The sequence below is a fragment of the Muscardinus avellanarius genome (assembly GCF_963383645.1).
Source record: "Muscardinus avellanarius genome assembly, chromosome: 18".
NCBI classification, from domain to species: Eukaryota; Metazoa; Chordata; class Mammalia; order Rodentia; family Gliridae; genus Muscardinus; species Muscardinus avellanarius.
Window position 1 is genome coordinate 2,978,911 of NC_137804.1, and position 21,989 is coordinate 3,000,899.

General features: G+C 47.2%; 1 protein-coding gene across 1 annotated transcript in view; it reads left to right on the plus strand.

The window, feature by feature from the left end:
* Window positions 1-11,119: 11,119 nt before the first annotated feature.
* GOLGA4 (golgin A4) overlaps window positions 11,120-21,989 on the plus strand; it is a gene marked incomplete at both ends in the record, with an annotated part of 73,044 nt that continues 62,174 nt past the window's right edge. The window contains 2 exons of the mRNA XM_080715863.1: window positions 11,120-11,191; window positions 21,150-21,239. Of these exons, the coding sequence (XP_080571989.1) occupies window positions 11,120-11,191; window positions 21,150-21,239 (162 nt within the window). The remainder of the gene's footprint in view (window positions 11,192-21,149; window positions 21,240-21,989) is intronic.

Genomic DNA, 21,989 nt, shown 5'->3' on the forward strand with positions numbered 1-21,989 from the left:
TGATAAACAGGTCAGGACTCTGTCGGTTACAAGTGACAGAAAACCAGCTGAAACCAGACTAGGCGGAAAAAGAATTTGTTATTTCAGATAACTGGGAATAGTCCTGGGCTGGTTTAAAGTAAGAGTAAGAGCCAGAATTCAGGGACTCAGAGCCTGGAACTATATACAGATCGACTGTCAGTGACACTTTTTTTTTTTTTTTTTTTTTTTGCGGTACTAGAAATGGAACCCAGGGGCATTCTACCTCTGAGCTACACCCCCAGCCCTATTTTTTATTCTTTCATTTTTGAAACAGGGTCTCACTGAGTTGCAGAGGACCTCACTAAGTAGCTGAGGCTGGCCGCAAACCGAGATCCTCCTGTCTCAGCCTCCCAAGTGCTGGGATTACAAGTGTGCGCCACCACGGCCGGCTCAGTGACACAATTTATCTGTTTCCTTCTCTTGACCTCTCCTCCCCCCTCTCCTCGCTCACCCAGTCCCCTTCCACGACTCCACTGGTGTCTCCCCCTTCTAGTTTCCACATACAAGAGAAACCATGGTGCCCTTGATTTTTGGAGCCTGGCTGATCTCAGCATCTTTTTTCTTGTACCATTCATTCATTTTCCTGCAAGGGACAAACTTGGCTTCTGTTTTCCTGATAGCCCTTGACCAGCACTTGGAGGTATTAGAGTGGGGCTGAAGGCAGGGACAATACTGGAGAAACAGACGTCTTCTCCCTTGAAGTCCAGGCGCCTCAGGGATAGGAATGGGGACCAGGAGGCAGTGGCAGGGCGCTGAAGTCCACAGCTGGTCCCTGGGCATCACCCTTTGTCCTTCCCCCTAGGGGCGGGGGTGGAGAGATTAATGAATAGAGAAAAGGGCAGGCAACAGAGGACCCAGTCTCCCCACCCATGGACAGTAAGCCACAAGCCAGCCAGCACAGTCGTCCAGCTGTCTGGGGTGAAGTCCAGAGGGGCTGCCCCACAACAGAAGCATCTTTATCTGGAAGCATGGTGGGGACCGTTTTGGCTGCATCTGTAACCTGTCTAGGGTCGGGCTGGCTGCTGATTCGCCACAGCCCACGGTTGGGGCCCATTGTTAAATGTCAATATTTTCACAGCCCTCCCACGCTGCCGGGTGTAGCTTCTGTCGCTCAGTGCTGGGAGGACAGGCGATTCTTTCACACATAATAGGGAACGACACAAGAAAGACTCTTTTTCTCTCGAAGACTGACCAAGCCAGTTAGCAGGCCAGTACACTCTGAATAATGATGCCCTTTCACATGGAGAAAAAGGAGGATTCTGGAATCACACATTTTTGAAACCACTAGACAGCAAGTTTGGTGAGGATGTTTTTTTGTTTTTCGATATTTTGCAGTACTGGGGATTGAACCGAGGGACATTCTACCTCTGAGCTACACCCTCAGTCCTATCTTTTATTCTTTATTTAAAAAAAATTTTTTTTTGTGGGTTTGGGGATGAAACCCAGGGGCATTTGACCTCTGAGCTACACTCCCTGTTCTATTTTTTCTTCTTTATTTTTGAAACAGGGTCTCACTAAGTTGCAGAGGGCCTCACTAAGTAGCTGAGGCTGTCCGCGAACCGCAATCCTCCGGTCTCAGCCTCCTGAATGCTAGGATTACAAGTGTGCACCACCACGCCCAGCACTATTCTTTATTTTGAAACAGTGTCTCACTAAGTTGTAGAGGACCTCCCTAAGTAGCTGAGGCTCGCTGTGAACCTGCAATCCTCCTGTTTCCGCCTCCCAAGTACTGGGATTAAAAAGTGTGTGCCACTGCCGGGCGTGGTGGCGCACGCTTGTAATCCCCACACTTGGGAGGCGGAGACAGGAGGATCGCGCAGGTTCGAAGCCAGCCGCACTGGCTTAAGAGACCCTGTTTCCAAATAAAAATATAAAAATAGGTGTCTGGGAGTGTAGCCTGGAGGTAGAAGGGTTTCCAGGAACCCCAGTACCTCCAAAAAAAAAAAAAAAAAAAGCATGCACCACTATGCCGGGCTTGAGGATGGTTTTTGCAAGTTGATTCTATAACATTAGGTAAGCTTCCAAGCCTAAAATAAATAAAATATATTTATTCAGGATATTGCACAAGTGTTTGTACGTGTGGATTAAAGTCCATCATCCTGGGCTGGGCATGGTGGTGCACACCTGTAATCATAGTACTTGGGAGGCTGAGACAGGAGAATCACAAATTCAAGGCCCACCTTGGCAAGTAATGAGGCTCTCAGCAACGTAGTGAGACCCTGTTTCAAAATAAGAAATAAAATAGGGTTGGGGGCATAGCTCAGTGTTGGACTGCTCCTGGGTTCTATCCCCAGTAAAATATACACACAGCCTCCTGAAAAGTATCTTGTGCTCAAGATAGTGCGGAAAACTGTCCTAAGTCTAAAAACCATCTTAGTGAAAGCTGACTACCAGCCAGCCACTTGGTTAGAGGGTTGATGAGCTTCTCGCTGGCTTCGGCAGAAGGCCGCTCTCTTCAGGGCACCGCAGGCCGCGACCTCGGTGAGTCTCCGCTGTCCACTTCACTCTGTTCTGTAATTGCTGCAGTTTGTTTTGCTGAAGGTCGTGATCTCCGACATCTTTGCAAATGTGCCAGACAAAAACTTACCTTCTAGAACATTCCTCACGCATCGCCCGGCTGCTATAGCTAGAGACGAACAAGCACCTGATGACCTGCTCGTGGCCTTGTGAGCGTGAGAGGAAGGGAGGCCCTGAAGCCGGCGCGGCGCACGCTCGTCATCCCAGCATTCGGGAGGCTGAGACCGGAGGATCGCGGTTCGCGGACAGCCTCAGCTGCTTAGTGAGGTCCTCTGCAACTCAGTGAGACCGGTTTCAAAAGAAAGAATAAAAAATAGGGCAGGGGGTGTAGCTTGGAGGTCGAATACCCCTGGGTTCCATCCCCAGACCCACAAAAAAAAAAAAAAAAAAAGAAAGAAAGAAAGAAAAGAAAAGAAAAGAAAGGAGGAGCTGAGTTTCTCTGGGGCAGTTGGCTCTCACGCCTTCTCCCTCTCACCTTTTGAGACCAGGAATAAAGTCTCCAGAGCATTGTTTCATCTCGTCCTGCTGAGCACTGCTGATACAGAGCCTGGCAGACAGGATGTGAGAACTGTGCCATGCCTGAAGGAGATGCTTGCGGAGCAAGGTTCCACAAACAAAGATGCCCGCCCATCAGTCCAGGTGTCTCTGTTTCTCAGGAGAATCTGGGGCTGCCAGTCTTTGGGTGTGCTCCGAGGGACCTGTGGAACTGGTGTAAGCAGCTCCATCAGAGGCAGGAATGCCACAGAGGCAGCTGGGCCTGGGGTGCGGTGGGTGGGGCTTTTGCTGAGAGGCCCCCCCTGGAGAGGGTGACCCAACACTTCTCCGTGCTGTGGGGACTGTCAAGGGCGGCTGCAGGGTAGTTACCCTGATGGACGAAGGGCACGCATACATGCTCCTTCTCTGTGAAGTGTAGCTGTGACCACCCCAGCCACCGCCTTCTTCTCCTGCCATCTGCCAGTGTAAGCCCATCACCCAGAAGCCTTAAGGTAAAAATCTTAGTGGGGGGCAGAGGTGCACGACTGTAATACCAATGCCTGGAAGGCTGAAACAGGAGGACAGCAGGGCAAGGTCAGCCTCAGCAACTTCAGCAATTTAGTGAGACCCTGTTTCCAAATAAAAATGAAATAGGCCTGGGGGTATAGCTCAGAGATAGAATGCCCCTGGGTTTGATCCCCAGTACTGCAATAAATAAGTAAATAAATTAGCCAGGCGTGGTGGCACACGCTGTAATCCCTGCGCTTGGGAGGCTGAGACAGGAGGATCGCACAGGTTCGGAGCCAGCCTCAGCTACTTAGTGAGGCTCTCAGCAACTTAGTGAGACCCTGTTTCCAAATAAAATATAAAATAGGTCTGGGAGTTTAGCTCAGAGGTAAAAAGCCCCTGGGTTCCACCCCTAGTACCACCAAAAACAAAAACAAAAACAAACCCCCAATAAGTAAATGAATAAATAATAAATAAATAAACATTAAAATCCTTAGCTTATGTGCTGGAAACACATTTCTATAGTTAGGAAAAGGTCAGTTAAAAAGGTCTTTATGCTTTTTGTTTTAGTTCTCCTAAACTCTGAGGGTGACCCTTTAAAACTGAAGGAGGAACAGAACGTTGTTTACAATAGCCTCCCTCCCTCCTAGAAGGCAGTTCAGAGTATCTTCTGTTCCCAAAGTGCAAAGTCTTCCTTGTGACTTCCTTATAATGACTGCCTCACCTACTCAGGAGGAGGGACTTCAGTGATAGATGTAGGAATGCAAGATGGGGGCCAGGAAAGGTTTTGCTTTGGGGAAGGAAAGGCAGAGATGACCAAAGTCCCAAGATAAAAGATAAAGTGTGGCAAGCTGAAATAAGGACCAGGGAGGCAGTTCTCCCTGACTTTTAGGTTAAGACTGAACAAGGGTTCTAAAGAGGGATTGAAAATGGGCCAATCAGGGCCCAGATGTAAGGACCAATCGGTGCCCAGAGGGAAGGACCAATCAGGGTTCAGATCTAAGGACCAATCAGAAGAGTTGACAGGCTATAAAAGCAAGCTTCCTGAGAGCAAAAAAAGCTGTTAGAAGGGAAAGAGATCAGTGGTGGTGACCACCCAGGAAAGGAGAGAGGGGTGCCCACTGCAAGTGGGGCACTGGGACCCTTCTGAGACCCTTCCCTGTACCAGAGATCTTGCTGCCTGTCCCTATCTCCTATTAAGTGCTGTGCCCTGATTCCTGTTTCTCATAAGCTAATTCCTTTGGCTCTTGGAGTCAAGAGGTGAGATAAACTTGCCCCAACCCGATATGTAGTAATCCTTGTCTCACTTAGACCTGGTAGAATAGGCAGAGACAAGGCCAAAGTGTGTCTGGGAGGATTAAGTCAGCAACCAGAGGGTGATGGTAGGACTGCTTGGAGTAAAAAATATGTGTTTAATAAGAGTATTTAGAACTCTTGGGGTATAATAGCATGGGGTATGTGTGGACACAAGCACTCCACTGAGATAGGAGGACTGTAGGTTTGAAGCCATCCCCAGAAATTTAGTGAGGCCCTCAGCAACTTAGCAAGACCTTGTTTCAAAATTAAAAAAATAAAAATAAAAAGGGCTTGGGAGCTGGGTGTGGTGATGCATGCATGCCTGTAATTCTAGTGCGTGGGAAGCTGGAAGAGGAGGATTGCAGGTTGGAGGATAGCCTCAGCAACTTAGTGAGGCTCTGTTTCAGAAACAAAATTCAGAAGGGTTAGGGGTGTTGTTTGGAGGCAGAATGCCTCTGGGTTCAATCTCTACTACCACAAAAAAAAAAAAAAAGAAAAAAAAGAAAAGAAAAAAAACCAGGCTTGCAGTGTAGCCAAAAGTGAAATGCCCCTGAGTTCAATCTCCAGTCACACACACACACACACACACACACACACACACACACACACACACACACACACCCCAGCTCTAGAAATGAAAGGCAGCTCAGTGCCACAGCACATGCCTATCATGTGTGAGGCCTTGGAGTGAGGCCCAGCCATGCATAAGAAGTATGTATGTATGTATGTATGTATGTATGTATGTATTTTGCAGCACTGGGGATGGAACCCAGGGGCATTCTACCTCTGAGCTATTATCCCCAGCCCTACTTTTTATTTTTTATTTTTTATGGTGGTACTGGGGGTGGAACCCAGAGACTTGCTACCTCTGTAGCAGGGCTTGGTGGTGCACACTTGTAATCCCAGACTTCAGGAGGCTTAGACAGAAATATAAAATAGGTCTGGGAGTGTAGCCCAGAGGTAGAGGGCCCCTGTGTTCCATCCCCAGTACCACACACACACACACACACACACACACACACGTACGCACATAAATTATCTTTGTTTTCTTGGCAAGCTATTATTATTCTAAAACTTACATACAGTAAAATTGAACTTTGTTTATTTTTGTGGTGCTGGGGATGGAACCCAGGGCCTCACTAATGCCAGGCAAGTGCCCTACTGCTGAGCTACACCCCAGCCCTGAACTACAGCCCTGAACTTGATTTTTGTCTATAGTTCTAGTTCTGTAAGTTGTTTTACCTGCCGTGTGTCTGTGCGTGCACGCGTGCGTCCATGCATGTGTGCATGTGTGTGTGTTTGCATGCACACATGTGGCATTGGGGATTAAACTCAGGGCCATAGCCAGGCATGGTGGCGCACGCTTGTAATCCCAGCATTTGGGAGGCTGAGACCTGAGGATTGCGGTTCGTGGACAGCCTCAGCTACTTAGTGAGACCCTCTGCAACTCAGTGAGACCCAGTTTCAAAAGAAAGAATAAAAAATAGGGCAGGGGGTGTAGCTCGGAGGTCGAATGCCCCTGGGTTCCATCCCCAGACCTGCCAATAAATAAATAAATAAATAAATAAACTCAGGGCTATATGCTTGGCACTAAACTACTGAGCTACATTCTAGCCCAGTTCCCTGAGTTTTAGTGCAAGTATAGATGTATATATTCACCACCAAAATCAGGAAACAGATCCATAGAACCTCCAACAACAACCAAAACAGGATACTGCCAGCTCCCCAGATCTCCTCCTACCCCCCATTACCCCTTTGTGTCCAAAACAACATTTTCCTTGATTTCTAACACCAGAGATTAGCCTTGCGTATATGGAGTCATACGTGTGTGTGTGTGTGTGTGTGTGTGTGTGTGTGTGTACGTGTGGTGATGGGGACTGAGCCCACAGGAGTTCCATAAAGATAAAGCCGAGGAGTTCTCAGCTACACCTCAGCTTATCTTTATCTGGAAACAGGGTCTTGCTAAGCTGATGCCCGCCTCACTGAGTTGCTGAGGCTGGCTTTGAACCTGAGATTCTCCGGTCTCAACCTCTCAAGCACTGGGAATACAGGCGTGCACCACCACGCCCAGCATGTGCCTTTGTTTGACTTCTTGTAATCAACATTATGAAAGATTCATCCATGTTGTCATGTGATGATTATAGGGCAATGAATTGCACAATATTTCCTTATATGACAATAGTGTGTGTGTGTGTGTGTGTGTGTGTGTGTGTGTGTGTGTGTGTGTCACTGGTGATGGAGCCCAAGGGCATTCTACCTCTAATGTACACATTTATTTATTTATTGGTGGTACTGGGGTTCCTGGAAACCCTTCTACCTCCAGGCTACACCTCCAGACCTATTTTTATACTTTTTTATTTGGAAACAGGGTCTCTTACGCCAGTGCGGCTGGCTTCGAACCTGCGCGATCCTCTTGTCTCCGCCTCCGAAGCACGGGGATTACAAGTGTGCGCCACCACGCCCGGCTCTCACCCTTTTTTATTTTGAAACAGGGTTTCATTAGGTTGATGAGAGTATTTCCTGGGGCTGTCCTCAAACCTGCAATCCTCTGTCTCAACCTCCCAAGTACTGAATAAGTGTGTGCCACCATGTCTGGCTACATTTTTGACATTATGAATTAAAATCAAGCCTTTATATAGGTTTGATAAACATGAGTTAATTTATGTTTAGAGTTTCTTTAGCACTTCAAGATGATAACGTAGCTGGGCAGGGTGGCCAGTTTGTAATCCCAGTATGTGGGAGGCTGAGACAGGAGGATCACAGGTTCAAAGTTAGCCTCAGCAATTCAGCAAGGCCCTCAGCAACTTAGTGAGACCCTGTTTCAAAATATGTACAATAGGGCTGGGTGTGTAGCTCAGAGGTAGAATGCCCTGGGTTCAGCCTTTAGTGCCACAAAATATGATAAAATAATCCCCCTGCTTCCACTTTTCTAGTTTTTCTTTTTGGTATTGGGGATTGAACCCAGAAGCATTCTACTTCCAAGTTATACCCCCAGCCTGACTTTATTTCATATCTGGAAACAGGGCCTCACTAAGTAGCTGAGGCTGGTTACAAACCTGTCATCTTCGTGTCTCAGCCTCCCCATTTCTGGGATTACTAACATGCACCACCACGTCTGGCCCTAGTATTTTTTTTTTTTTTTTTGTGTGTGTGGTACTGGGGTTCCTGGAAACCCTTCTACCTCCGGGCTACACTCCCAGACCCATTTTTATATTATTATTTGGAAATAGGGTCTCTTAAGCCAGCAAGGCTGGCTTCAAACCTGCGGGATCCTCCTGTCTCTGCTTCTCAAGCGCGGGGATTACAAGCGTGCGCCGCCACGCCTGGCCCTAGTATTTTGATAGCTTCATTTTTAAGAGAGTGAGGAATAAATCTTTCAGGATATCAAGTCAGCTGGGCATGGTGGCGCACACCTATAATCTCGACACTTGGGAGGTTGAGACAGGAGGCTCATAGCTTTGAAGCCAGCCATACCAATTTAGCAAGGTCCTCAGCAATCTAATGAAATCGTTTCAAAATAAAAAATAAAATAGGGCTGGGAGGTAGAATGCCCTTGGGTTCATTTCCTAGCAAAACACACACACACACACACACACACACACACGCACGCACGCACGCACACATGCACACACACACAATCAGTGTATTATCCTAATAATCATTTACTCCTCACAGGAATACTGCAGCGGTCTTCATTTTGCAGATAATTTGAAACGAAGTCGGGTACAGTGGTTCACACTTGAGATCCCAGCTACGTTGGAAGCTGAGGTGGAAAGACCACTTGAGGGGGGGGAGATGGGGGAGGGAGAAAGGAAGAGAAAGACAGACAGACAGGAAGCAAGAGGAGGAGGAGGAGGAGGAGGAGGAGGAGGAGGAGGAGGAGGAGGAGGAGGGGGGGGGGATAAATATGGTGGGAGAGAGGGAAGGAACTGAAACACAGAAATTCAGTATGTTTCTTCCATCACAGTTACTAAATAGCAAGCCTGGGATTTGTACTGTCAGTTGACTTTAATGTCAAGATGATCATTCACTATGCTACTTGGCCTTTTTACGCAGAAAGAACCCAATATCAGTAAACAGTATGAGGCCAACTTTTCTTCCTCCTCTTCCTTTTCTTTTCCATGTTACAAACACAGTATCCAAATCCTAGCAAGAGTGACTCTGTTTACGTAGGAGTCTGATTGTTTAGTAAGGAAGGAGGGAATGTGACACCTTCCTACTTCCATTTCACCAACCCGTGGAAGCTCTGGGTTTCCAAGCGACCTCATTTCCTGAAATAAGATTTATTTCTCATCCCAGTATTGGGTTTCTCCTTCAAATGATGGTTCTTATTAAAGTTTTGAGTCATCAGCTTTGTAGATTTTTCTAGAACATGTCATGTAAACAAAACTGTTAAGAATGAAGTCTAACAGCTTACAAAACTTTAGCAGGGTGTGTCTCAGAAACAAGAAGGAAGTATTAAACATATTACAGCCTGGGACCGATAAAGGGCAAGAGGCCTGCGGTCACTTTCCAATTCTGTAGCTGAGATCATTCGACTCTGGGCAAGTTGTTGGAGCTTTTGGTTGTTTTATCTTTCCTGGAGATTTGTCAAACAGGGGCAATAATAGTAATAATGAAGCCCCATTCTGTTCCCTAATTTTCTTACTTTGGCCCACAATGGGAATTAAATTAAAACCACACACACACATGCACACACCTCTAATACTAAGTTACTCCAGACTGAAAAATTGGCTAAATTCCGAGGAGAGTCATGGTCTAAGTTTAGATTATGATGTGTAGACTTTTCTTCCGTGGGAGGTTTCCCAGGAGTTTTATAACTGCAATTTACAGAGTTTTACAATATTCTCTTGAAAAAGTAGTTATTGCAAACATACTCTAAAGCATTCCAAAGAGATATATTAGAACAGTGTAATACAAGTATTTTCATCTCCAAATCTTTGTTACTTGCTATAATAAAAGCCAAAGGGCTTCTCTTTCCCTTGTTGTATAACACAGACACACACACACACATACGTGTATGCATGTAAACATATTTATACATGCGTATAATCTCTTCCCTGCTATAAGTATTGGGCAATCTGGAATGGGAAGAACAATACAGCTGCCCTTTCACATTTGAGAACAGTGCTCTGAATGTACAAAAGAAGACATTTTCCTTTTTTGCATCCAAGAAGGCATATACAAAATGGGTGCAGTGGTGAACACCTGTAATCCCAGGTGTTGGGAGGCGAGACGGGGGGTCGAAGGTTCAAGGCCGGCCTTCACCGGCCACTGTCTCCTACCATGTGGGTACCTGCTGCGCTCCTAACTGGCTCCTCCTAAGCATCTGACTTTGTACCCAGCAGTGTGCCTCAGTGCCAAAGGTCTAAGAGCAAGAAAATGTCTCTCTTGTATTTTTTGATTGATGTCAAAGACTGTGCTCTTGGCCACGCTTACACTCCGGTGGCTACAAGGATTCTGGGTGAAGGTCAAGATGCATCATACAGCATTATAAATGTCGATACGGCATTTGTAGTCAGAAAGTAGAAAAATCAGAGTTAAGCCGGATGTGATGGCACCCCGCGGTAACCCCGTAGGATTTGGGAGGCCGGGACAGGAGCGGGCTCACGGCCAGCCTCAGCACGTTAGCAAGGCCCTTTGCAATTTAGTGAGACTCTGTTTCCAAATTAAAAAATAAAAGAGGGCCAGGGATGGGATGGTAAAACCCAGAAGCAGAATGCCCTGGGTTCAATCCCCAGTACAAACAATAAACACAGAATTCTAACGACAGATACTGAACAGGTGCACACTACGCTTCAGACCCACTAGGTTCCCTGGATCCCCTTCCCACACGGGCCTCCTTCCCCGTGGGTCTAACTCCCCCCTTCGGTAGACCCTGCCCGGCCCCCACCTAGCCCCGGCGCGCGCCTGCGCGGTGCTCAGATCCGGCTGAGCGCGGCGGCGCAGGTGCCGAGGCGCTCCGCACCCTCCCGCTGGGCGCCTCCACGGCGCATGCGCGGGCGCTCGGCGGCGCGTGTCCTCCGCGGCGCTCCGTAGGTCCCGGGCGGCGAGCTCCACGTCGGCCGCGCAGGCGCGCTGGGCGCGCCGCTCACCTGCTGCCGTTGTCGCCGCCGCCGCCGGGGCTGGATGGGGGGCCGGGACCAGCCGGTGGCACCTGGAAGGAAGAGACGCGGCGGCGGCGACGCCGACCCCCGCAGGACGCGTGGGCCGCTCGGGCCGCGAGCTCCAGGAGGCGGCGGCGAGGCCCGGCCCCCGCGGCCGTAGAGCAGGGCGCGCTCACACTCGGGACCCGCGCTGCGCCATGTTCAAGAAACTGAAGCAAAAGATCAGCGAGGAGCAGCAGCAGCTCCAGCAGGCGCTGGCTCCTACGCAGGTGAGGGGGCCGCCGCCTCCCTCCCCGGGGTCCCGACCCCGCCGCGGCGGGGATCCTGTGACCTTTGGCCTCTAGCCCGGGAGCCCCGGACCCTCCCTGGACCCCGCGTGAGTGCGGGGCGGGCCAGGTCCTAGGGATCTCTGACCCGGGTGCCGTCCCGGTTGGCCGGGCGCGCGTTGACCTTCGACCTCTAGAGTTCTCCCTGGCGTCCGCCCCTGCCCTTAGGGTGAGTGCGAGGGCTCGGATCTGGCCTGCTTTCTGAGCCCATCGCAGGCCCTCCTACTCTTCCGAGACTCCGACGCAAGAGAGGGCGGGCTGGGACAGCCAGGTCCCCGGTGATACCTGTGCTCCGACGAGGCCCTCTCTGCATCCCGACCCGAGGCGGAGTTTGAAAAGGCCAGGATCCTGCAGAACCCCGGCCGGCGGGTCTCTGTAGCCTCCCAGCTCCGAACCCCGGCCCAGGGCAGAGGACGGGGTGGCGCGCCCTCCCGGACCTGGACGTGCTGGCGGCGTGGCCCGCGTCCAGACACGGTCACGAGTTAGTCACTTCGCATAACTTGGTCGATACCGGCCGGGCGGGCGCCGGGGCTGACTTTCCCGGCCGGCCGGTGCTGTCGGTAACCCCGCGTGCAGCTTGCACACAGCGGTTGTGTTTGTTTTTCGGAAATGCTGTTGCTTTAGGAAGTGTGTTTCCAGGGAAAAGGGGGCGTGTTAGTGTTAAAGACACAGTCTCCTAAAGTCTTCGCTGAACGTGTTTCTGTGTTGACAGCTAAGGCGAGGGCTCCTGCGAAATGGCTTTCTAAAGCCTTTACGAGTCTCAACAAATTGAACACAAACTTCTTTCTTAATTTTAGGGTTTCTGGTCTTTGCCTGTGGTTCCAGAAAGGCTGAGTTTTTACTAATAAGGAGTCGTTTCTGTTTCTAAACAACATTTATCTTACAACTTCCTGCATTCAGGTTTTTCCCTGAAACTATCAATTGATTTTTTTTTTTTTAATTTGAGGCTTATGAGTGAAGCCTAAAGAGTAAAACAGTCCTTGAGAAGAACATTGGAACTTAGCCGGGTGTGGTGGTGCACGCTTGTAATCCCAGCGTTCAGGAGGCTGAGACCGGAGGATCGCGGTTCACAGGCAGCCTCAGCTACTTAGTGAGGCCCTCTGCAACTCAGTGAGACCCTCTTTCAAAATAAAGAACAAAAAGGGCAGGGGATGTAGCTCGGAGATCGAACAACAGAACTTGACATTGAAAACTTGTTTGTTTTCCCAAGTAAATGGTGATAAAAATTTAAATATTAAGGCATGTACTTTTGCATGCTTCTGTTGCAGCTTTTTAAACTTTATTTTATTATTATTAGTGTGTGTGTGTGTGGTACTGTGGATTGAAGCCAGAGACATTCTACCTTCCAGCTACATCCCCTAGCCTGATCTTATTTCTTGGAAACAGGGTCTCCCGAGGCTGATGAGCATCTATTATTTGCTGAGGCTGTCTTTGAACCTGTAATCCTCCTGACTCAGCCTGGGATTATAGACGTAAGCCATCACGCCTGGCCTTTTTTTTTTTTTTTTTTAACTTTATAAACACATTGTTTAGCACACAAAGAGAAACCTTAAAAGGTAGGTGCAGGTGAGGAATGTGCGTCAGTGGGCAGTGACTTTAAGGCGTTTATGTTTGGGAATGAATACAGTATTACCAGGAATTTATTCTAAGAAAATTATGGATGTATAAAGACTTGGCTACATGGATATTCTCTTCCTTTCTCTTTTGTACTGGGTATTGAACCCAGGGCCTTCCTTGTACATGCTAGGGTAAGGATTCTGCCATGGAGCTACATCTCTAGCCCTTTTGAAACAAGTTTATTTTGAGATAGGGTCAGTTAAGTTACCCAGGCTGGCCTTGAACTCCTGGGCCTAAGTGATCCTCCTGCTTCAGCCTCCGGAACGGCTGGGATTGTAGGGCCTTCCACTATGCTCTGCGGAAGATGAATTTTTACTTTATTTTTCAGATCTGCGGACTAAAACTGGGGACATTCTGCCTTTGAGCCAGGGTCTAAAACAGGGTCCTGCCTAGATGCTGAGGCTGTCCTTGAACCTGCAGTCTTGTTTCAGATGGCTTCCCAAATCCTAGGATTACAGACATGTGCTACCACTCCCTGCTGGAAGATGAGTTGTACAACATTGTTCCATTGTTTTTCATTGGCAGCAATGTTGAGAAATCTAGCGCTCTTTTGTCCCCCTCCCCACACTTGGTACTGGGACTGAACTCGGGGGGGTTTCACCTGTGAGCTATACCAGCACTATCTTATTTTTTATTTTGAAACAGGGTCTTACTAAATTGTGGAAGGCCTCATTAAGTTGCTGAGGCTGGCTGCAAACCTGTGATCCTCCTGTCTTAGACTCCCAAGTACCAAGATTACCAGTGAGTGCCACCACATCCGGCTCTTTCTGTTTTGAAGACTCAGCCACCATCGTGGCTTCTCTGAAATTTCATGGCAAATATTCCTTTTTATGGATTTTGTTTGTGTGGTACTGGGGACTGAACCCAGACATGCTGCCTCTGAGTTACACCCCTAGCCCATTTTATTTTTTGTTTTGAAACAAAGTCTTGCTAGGTTGCTGCGGTTGGTCTCGAACCTTCAATCCTCCTATCTCAGCCTCGTAAGTACTGGAATTACAGGTGTGTGCCCTCACTTCCTGGCCTCTCAGGTCTGTTTCTTACTGTCCTCTGCTTTTTCATAAATTGTCCTTATGTAGAATTATTTTATCTCCCTGAGGATAATAGGGATGTTTTCTGTTTATATTTTTCTTTTAATCTCTATTGTTTGTTGTTCTGTGTTTATGTTTTTATCTCTGTCTTTTACATTGGAAACTTTTGTCAGATACTGAGTGTACTGTGCTATCTGGTCACATTTGAGGGTGAGGCACTAAAAGTCTGCTGTTCTCTGGGAGTAGCCTGTGATGTTACTCCCTAGGCATGCTCTAGGTGATGGGCTATAAACTGGCTTTAGTATGGGGAGATACATGTCAGTAGCTGGAAGTCTTTTTAAAGGGGTCACTCAGTTTTTCCAGAGAAGCATTCTGTTTTGGGAAGGAGTAAGGAATTGTCATTGTCAACTCTCTGGAAGGGTGCTGAGGAAATGGTTGGGGTTCCACTATTCACTGTGCGTACTGTGGCTTACCCTCTCAAGTTTGGCTACACTTGTGCTCTTCACCCCTGTTTCTCTGAACTCTGTCGCCCAGTGAGAAGCCTCATGCTCCAGAAAACAGACCCCGTTCTCCAGCAGGGTGGGCCGAGCACCTGGGGTCGTTCAGCTCGTCTTCCTGGTTTTGGACTTGCTTCCGCTCCTGAGTCCCGCCTCGTGCCTTGCCAGGTCTTCCCAGGGTCCTGGGATGAACATAGTCTCACCTCTTCTCATGGCTCCCTTTAGGGCCTTGGGGTGGCAGTGTCCTCAGCTCTGCTGATTAGCTCGAATCTTCTGAAATTGGTTTGTTTGTTTGTTTGTTTGTTTTGGTGGTACTGGGGATTGAACTCAGGGGCCTTCTACCTCCAGGCTACACTCCCAGGCCTATTTTATATTTTATTTGGAAACAGGGTCTCTTAAACCAGCGCGATCCTCCTGTCTCAGCCTCCCAAGCGTGGGGATGACAAGCGTGCGCCACCACACCCGGCTTGGATCTTCTGAAATTGGGTTGAAATTTCTTATTTCAACCTTGAAGCCTGAGAAGATGGGGTATATAGTTCAGCCATCATGTTTAACTGGAAATTTCCTTAAGTTATTTTGACTGAGTGGAATTATTTTGGATAACCCCCTATTAAAGAGCTGTTTTTGAGAGGTCAGCATTTATAACATAAGAGCAATATTTCATTTCTGGCACTCCTAAGACGTCAGATGAAGGTACTTCATTACTACCATGATGAAAAGTTTTAATCATTTTGGTAACTAAAATATGAAGGGTATATGAAAACTAACCCCACGTTACTGCAACCATCCTTTTAGAGCTGGAATGTGATGTTTATTTGCAGTGACTTTCAGCAGTCTCCACGAGGACTCTATGGCTGTCCCTGCCGTGCCTGGTTACCCATCGGTGTGGGAGGTAGGAGTGACGTGATTAGTACGCTTGTGCAAATCTCATTTATTTGGGGCATAACTTAAAAAGCAGGCAATAAGTCAAAACGCCTACATGCAACTAAAAATGTTAATATCATCAACTTCACATTCTGTATCAAATGTAAGTTACTTGCAAGAAAACATTTAGAAATTCCTCATTTAGAGCTTTCTCCTGCTTATTTTGTCTACAGTTCAGGAAATAAAGCTACTCAGTTTCTAAACTAGTAGCCCGCTAGAGTGCAACTGTCAAGTACTATATTGACAGGAGTGACCGTTGACCTAGAAAATGTTAAATTATGTTGTTTTCTTTTACTTTAGGAAACAAATTAGTTAATTGATTTCAGAAAGTTATAGATTCAAAACAGCCTGAAGAGACTTGGAGATTCGTATTTATATCTGTATCTCTAACAGTGCCACTTTCTTGAGTGACTGTCCATGACTCCCCTCAACCTGCCCCTGATATATAGCCCCTCATCGAATAAACTGATTAAGATAGGTTGGCTTTGTGTGTGTGTGTGTGTGTGTGTGGTACTGAGGATGATGAAGCCCAGGGACATTCTACTCTCAGCCCTATTTTTTATTATTTATTTTGAAACAGGGTCTCACTGAGTTGCAAAGAGCCTCACTAAGTAGGGATTATAAGCGTGCACCACCACGCCCGGCTTAAGGTTGGCTTTAACATAGAACTTCCTGATTGATAATGTGAATATCTTTAATTAATTAATTATTTTTATTTTGAATACTGGAGATTGAACCCAGAGACATTCTACCTCCGAGCTACACCCCAGCCCTATTTTTATTCTTTATTTTGAAACAGGCTCTCACTAAGTTGTGGAGGGCCCCATTAAGTAGCTGAGACTGGTCGCAGACCTGCAGTCCTCCGGCTGTGAACCTGTGATCCTCCTGTCTCAGCCTCCCAAGTACTGGGATAACAAGCATGACTCATGCTGGGCTCTTTTTCTTTTTTTCGTTGGTGCTGGAGATTGAGGTTCTTCCACATACTAGGCAAGTACTGGGCAACTGCGCTACACCCTCAGCCCAGGAAGCTTTTTTAAAAATATTTAATGAAAGTGTAGAGAATGTGGCACCTCATGTCATAAAATCCCATGTGGAGTCTCTCTCGTCGGGGCTGGAGGGGACGCTCTGTGGAGAAGGCTTGTGCAGTATGGGCAGGACCCTGGGATCGATTCCCGGCGCTGATGCTGAGCACTGCGCACCCACTCAAGTAGCTGTTGTGTAAAACTTGTAGAGCGTCCCCATGTGAATTGACTGGTGGCCTTGTTGTTACTGCGAGACCCAGAGAATGAAGTGTGAGAAAGTCCTGGAAAGGCACGGAGCAAGTGCACATGGGAATCAGAAGACCTGTGTGGTCAGTCTCCACCTTGGCACCTGAGCCTGAGCCAGCGTGGAAGTGCTCTGAGCTCCTCGTGTTCTCATCAGGAGCTTGTGATAGTATCTGTCCTGCTTACCTCTCAGGCTGGTTGCATGATCAAAGCCGATAAGTATCTGCCAGCACTTGTGATCGTAGAGCGCTTGCTTACTTACCAGTGCCTGCAGGCTGTGCTGGGCATTGCGTTTGCTCGGGTGTGGGTAGTCCTCGCACCATGGGCTTGAGAGGCAGTACTTTCTGTGAGCACAGGGGCTTGTGGCTGCCCTGGGAATCGTTTATGGGGAGGGTCAGGCTGGCGGCCGAGCGGGCAGTGGAGGATCGCGGTACTGGGCAGGGCCACTCAAGGCTCATTGTTCCTCAGCACGGCCACTTGTTTTCTTACGTTGCTGAGAAGGTTCCACAGCTTTGATGCCCGCAGCCCAGTTTCTTCACACTTCTGTAAGTCCGCAGTCTGGGAGGGCGAAACTGGATTCTCTGCCCAGGGTCTTCCAAGGCTGAAGTCAAGGTGTCTTCCAGGGCGTGTTCTCACCCGAGCATAGGGCTTCCACTGCACAGGCACTTGTGCGGTTAGCGTGGAATCCAGCCTTGGCCCTCGAGAGCGGAGGCCTCATTTCTTGCGGGCTGTCAGCGGGAGGACAGACCCCTTTCGGCTCCCGAGGCTTCCACGTACGTGCAGCTCCTCACCATGTGCCCTTGGAGGCCGTTGGCTTTCTCGGGACATTCCAAGTGCGTCTCTCTCTGCCCTCTACACCATATTTAGTGAAGGGCTCATGTAATTAGAGTCCCGTCCAAGTAATCTTTTTGTTGTTGTTGGGACCCAGGGGCATTCTATCTTTGAGCTATATATACCCTTAGCCCTATTTATTTTTTATTTTTGAAACAGGGTCTCGCTAATTGTTGAGAGTGTCACTAAGTTATTGAGGCTGGCCTCAAGCCCATGATCCTCCTGCTTCAGCCTCCCAAGTACTGGTGTACCACCATGCCTGGCTCCAAGTAATCTTTTGATTAGCTTAGAATCAACTGATTTTTTTTTCCTCCAGGTTTTGGAAATGGAACCCAGGGGCATTTGACCTCTGAGCTATACCTCTTGCCCTGTTTTTTTATTTTTTATTTTGAAACCGGGTCTCACTGAGTTGCAGAGGGCCTCACTAAGTAGCTGAGGCTGTCTGCGAACCGCGATCCTCTGGTCTCAGCCTTCTGAATGCTGGGATTACAAGCGTTCACCACCATGCCCGGCTGAATCAGCTGATTTTGGTTACATGGTTGAAAGCCATGTAATGTGGTCTTGGAAGTGATAGCCTATTCATAGGGCAAGCAAGGGTCATTTGGGGTCATCAGGATTCTGCTTACCACAGTGACTTAAAATGGTTTTTCTGGTACTGAAATTGAAACCTGTGCTCAGCTTATAATCAGCTGGTGGACAATAAAATATTAATTGTGAGCCTAGCTGTAGCAGGTTTCTCAGAAAATGCCTTAGCAATCTGATTTCACATTTTTCATGTCTATGAGAATTAATCAGCCCAAGTTTGGTTCCAGGGAACCTAACCTTTTGTATCTTGAAGTGAGGGCAGCTCACTAAAGCGCAGGAACAGTTAGTTGTTCCTGTAAAGAGCGCTTTGTACTTTACAGTCCGCCCCTTCTCTTGCGTGGTCCTTGGAGGGTGACCAGCAAACCCTCATCAGGCCAGGTTGGCCAGGTGGACTCCTTCCTGGAGGACAGTGTGTTTTAGAACTGGTTCTTCGACTTGGTAAACCCTCATTTGATTTCATCAGTTTATCCAGAGCTGACAAGGCTCCCGGATTAGATTCATAGGAGGCCAAGTGTAAGACCTAAGACCAGTTTTAAAAATTCACTGTGGGGTTTACTTTTCAAGTGGTTGAAAGTCACTGTCTAGGGTAGCCCTTTCCTGGCCTCTGGACATTTGGACAGCTGAGTTAATAGCCTACAGGTCTCTTAGACATGATGGGATCACAGCACAAAGATCTGGCAGTCAGGTCTCTCCTCTAGTTTGGTAGTACTTTCCAATTACTTTCTAATGTTTTACCCCTCCAGTGGCTTTTTAATAAAAGAAGATCTTTGGTCTCACCACTTTTACATAGCTATAGGAGAACTCCCCCCTCCCCAGTGACAGCCTTTGAAGTGACATGGTTTGAAAATTAGGGGTCTCAGTGTGGGAAGCCTTGTTAACTTTCCTGCAGCTGGCTGAAAGCTGTTTCTAAAGTACTGGTGATGCTCGTGACGTGGCTTCAGCCCTGGAGTGCACGTTGGTGACTGGGCTTACCCTTCCCTTTCTAAGCACAGTGTCTGCTTTTACTCATACATACCTAGACACTGAAACCATGGTTAAGGCTTAGCTTTATTTCACATTCCGCTGCTTCCTTGTTTAGAATTTTAAGACCATATTCTTCGGGTTTTATCTGGGGTAGTAGGCTGTCTTATCCCTTCAGGTGACTTCTGGCATAGCTGATTTCAGTCGACCACGTGCTGGCTTTCTGACTCATCTTTTAGAAGGGAGTGTGTGTTGGAATTCTTAATTGTGAACAACATTCAGTCTAGCTGGTCAGCAGAAAGGAAATTATTAAAGACTGTTCTGTAGCAGATGGAATTTCCTCGAGGGCTCTTCTGGGCTCACTGCTGCGTCAGCCTCGCTGCGGACGGAGACTGCTCTCTGGATGTGTGGCAGTGGCCTCAGCCTGAGCCGGCATCGAGGCTTCCCTGCACAGCCCTCCTGCGTGGCTGTGATTTCTGTGCCTTGCTCGCTAGATGAGCTTTGATTTTGCGGCTTTCTCACATAACCTACTTATGACTCAAGATTTCACATGGGTGGGTGTGATTGGTGGAGCTCAAGTTACATGCTCCTGATAAGAAGCGGACTGAGCCCAGGGCTGTGGCCCAGGCCTATCCTCCCAGTACTTGGGAGGCTGAGATAGGAGAATTGCAGGTTCAAGGCCAGCCTCAGCAACCTAGTGAGATCCTGGTTCAAAATAAAAAGTAAAAAAGGTTAAGAGTAGTTTAGAGGTAGAATGCAAGTACACAGAAGTAAAATAAAATAAATACTATAAAAGAGGACTAGGTTAGTTAATTTTGTTTGTTTGGTTTTCTGGCGTTGGGGATGGAGCCCAGTGCCTTGTGCATGCTGGGCAAGCATTGTACTACTGAGCTAGACCCCTACACCCAGTTTTCTGCGTTCTGACTTTGGGACTTACAAGAGCTGTTTATGGGAAAAAGGTTTTTAATTTTTGTTATGAGGCATAGATGCTTTCCCCTCCTCTCAATTAAACTGCTCCTTTTGATTTTTGGTGTGTGTATATGTGTCAGTCACAGGGGATCCAATCCTGGGCCTTGCACTTATTAATTTCTGCTTTTGACATAAAAATCTCTTTCCTCTTCAGAGATTAAAGAAATAGACTGGTATTTACTCTCTGTGTTACAAATTTGAAAAATCATTTAAGTCTTTATTAGAGCTTAAGTATGAATTAAGGGTGCGATTGATGTCTCTCCCCTTGTGCATGGCCAGCTGTCCCAACACCGTTTGTGGAATCTCTGTCCTGACCTGGTGTGAAGTGCTCCTCATAAACCAAGACTGTGTCTGTTGCTGGTTGTGAATAGCGTTTGTACGCATGCGCACGGTTCCTCGCGCCCTCTCGGCTGTGGTGTACGTACAGGCCTGACTTCAGAGCTCCATGTATTCATTCATTCACTCATTTGACAAATATTTATTAAATGCCTTGAATGTAGAGCAGTGTAGACAACAATGGTAAGGACTGACTATGAACTGTTGTGTTCAGGTCTGTTTGTTACAGGTGTAGAAGCTGCTTGGAGTTTGGGTTTTATACTTTTAGTGCTGTTTTAGGTCAACTTAGAGTAGACCTCAGTCTTCTAATTTAAACTTTGGGGCCTTTCTTTTGAGTTTTGTACAATAGATTCCAGTAGTCAGGCTATATATACTAAGCTTCATAGTGTCTAGCTATGACCCAAAGAGGAGCCTTTGACTGAAGAAGCAGGAAAGTGCTATTTACCTGTGCACTTCATTGTCCTGAATGTTTAAGGGCCCTTAAAGATGGAATTAACAACCTTATTTCTTTAAGTGAACTTTAAAATTGGAAATCCCCTTATTTCATAGAAAAGTTGCAAAGCCAGTGTAGGATTTTCCTAAACCCCTCACCCTGCAGTGGTTCCCCTTTGGTTATCACCTTACAACCATCACAACATTATTTTGTATATGAGGAGACATAGCTCTCAAAAAATTCTTCCAGGCAAGATTAGAGATCTGGTTGGTGGTAGAATTGGGCCAGGAACCCAGTGGGTGGCCTGGCTCTTCTAGTTGGTCGCATTTTAATAATTCTCTCCTCCTCGCATTCCTGTACCTTTCCTTTCTTTCACTGAGTTCTTGGCATGTGCTAAGGGACGGGCTACTCAGCACACGTAGTTTTTCTAATTTGCACAATACTTTTTAAATCCAGGCTTCCTCCAGTGCCTCAACACCAACAAGAAACAGGAGCAGGACATCTTCATTTACAGAGCAGTTTGATGAAGATGCACCCAATAGAGAGGTGAGTGTGACATTTCTAATACACTTCTTACAAGAAGCTAATTCATTTAAAATGTAATGCTGCTGTTGTAACAAGTGGGAAACTATTTCACAGGTCAATTATTTAATTCTTAGGTGTTGTTTTTATTAGTAACATAATTAGTCTTTTTATTTTTCCAAAATAACAGCTATGCTTTTGTAAAGTGTTTAAGAGCCTCAATATGAGAGGATAATACACTCTGTGTATAAATTTGAAGCTTTCAGAATAATTTGGTAACAATTTGTTCAAAGTAGCATCAGATGGGATAAAGCCCTGATTCTGTATAGCTAGTAGCTGACAGTACGACCCATTTTTCCCCTCAGCATTTCCTTTTCTTTCTGTGAAATGTAGCACAGATACAGATAAGAGGGTAAGACAACAGTGCACGCACAGATCAGCAGGTTACCATGAGTGACTCTCCACGCTACCATCACCCAGGGCAAGAAAAGGAGCCCTGCTAATACCTAGCACCCCCTCCCTCCACCGTCCTCCCTCCGTGAAAGACAGCCCCGCCCTGGGCTTTGATGTTTGCCTTCTTCCTTTCCTTCATGGTTTTACCATGGAATTGTGCTTTCTAAATGTGAACGTTGCAGTTAAGCATATGGTTGTCTCCAGTTCTGGGCTCTTGTAAATAATGCTGCTCAAAATATTATTGTACATGTTTTTGGGCACAAATGTACCTACATTTCCATTGGTGTATGCTTTGGAATAAATCATTAGCTCAAAGGACAT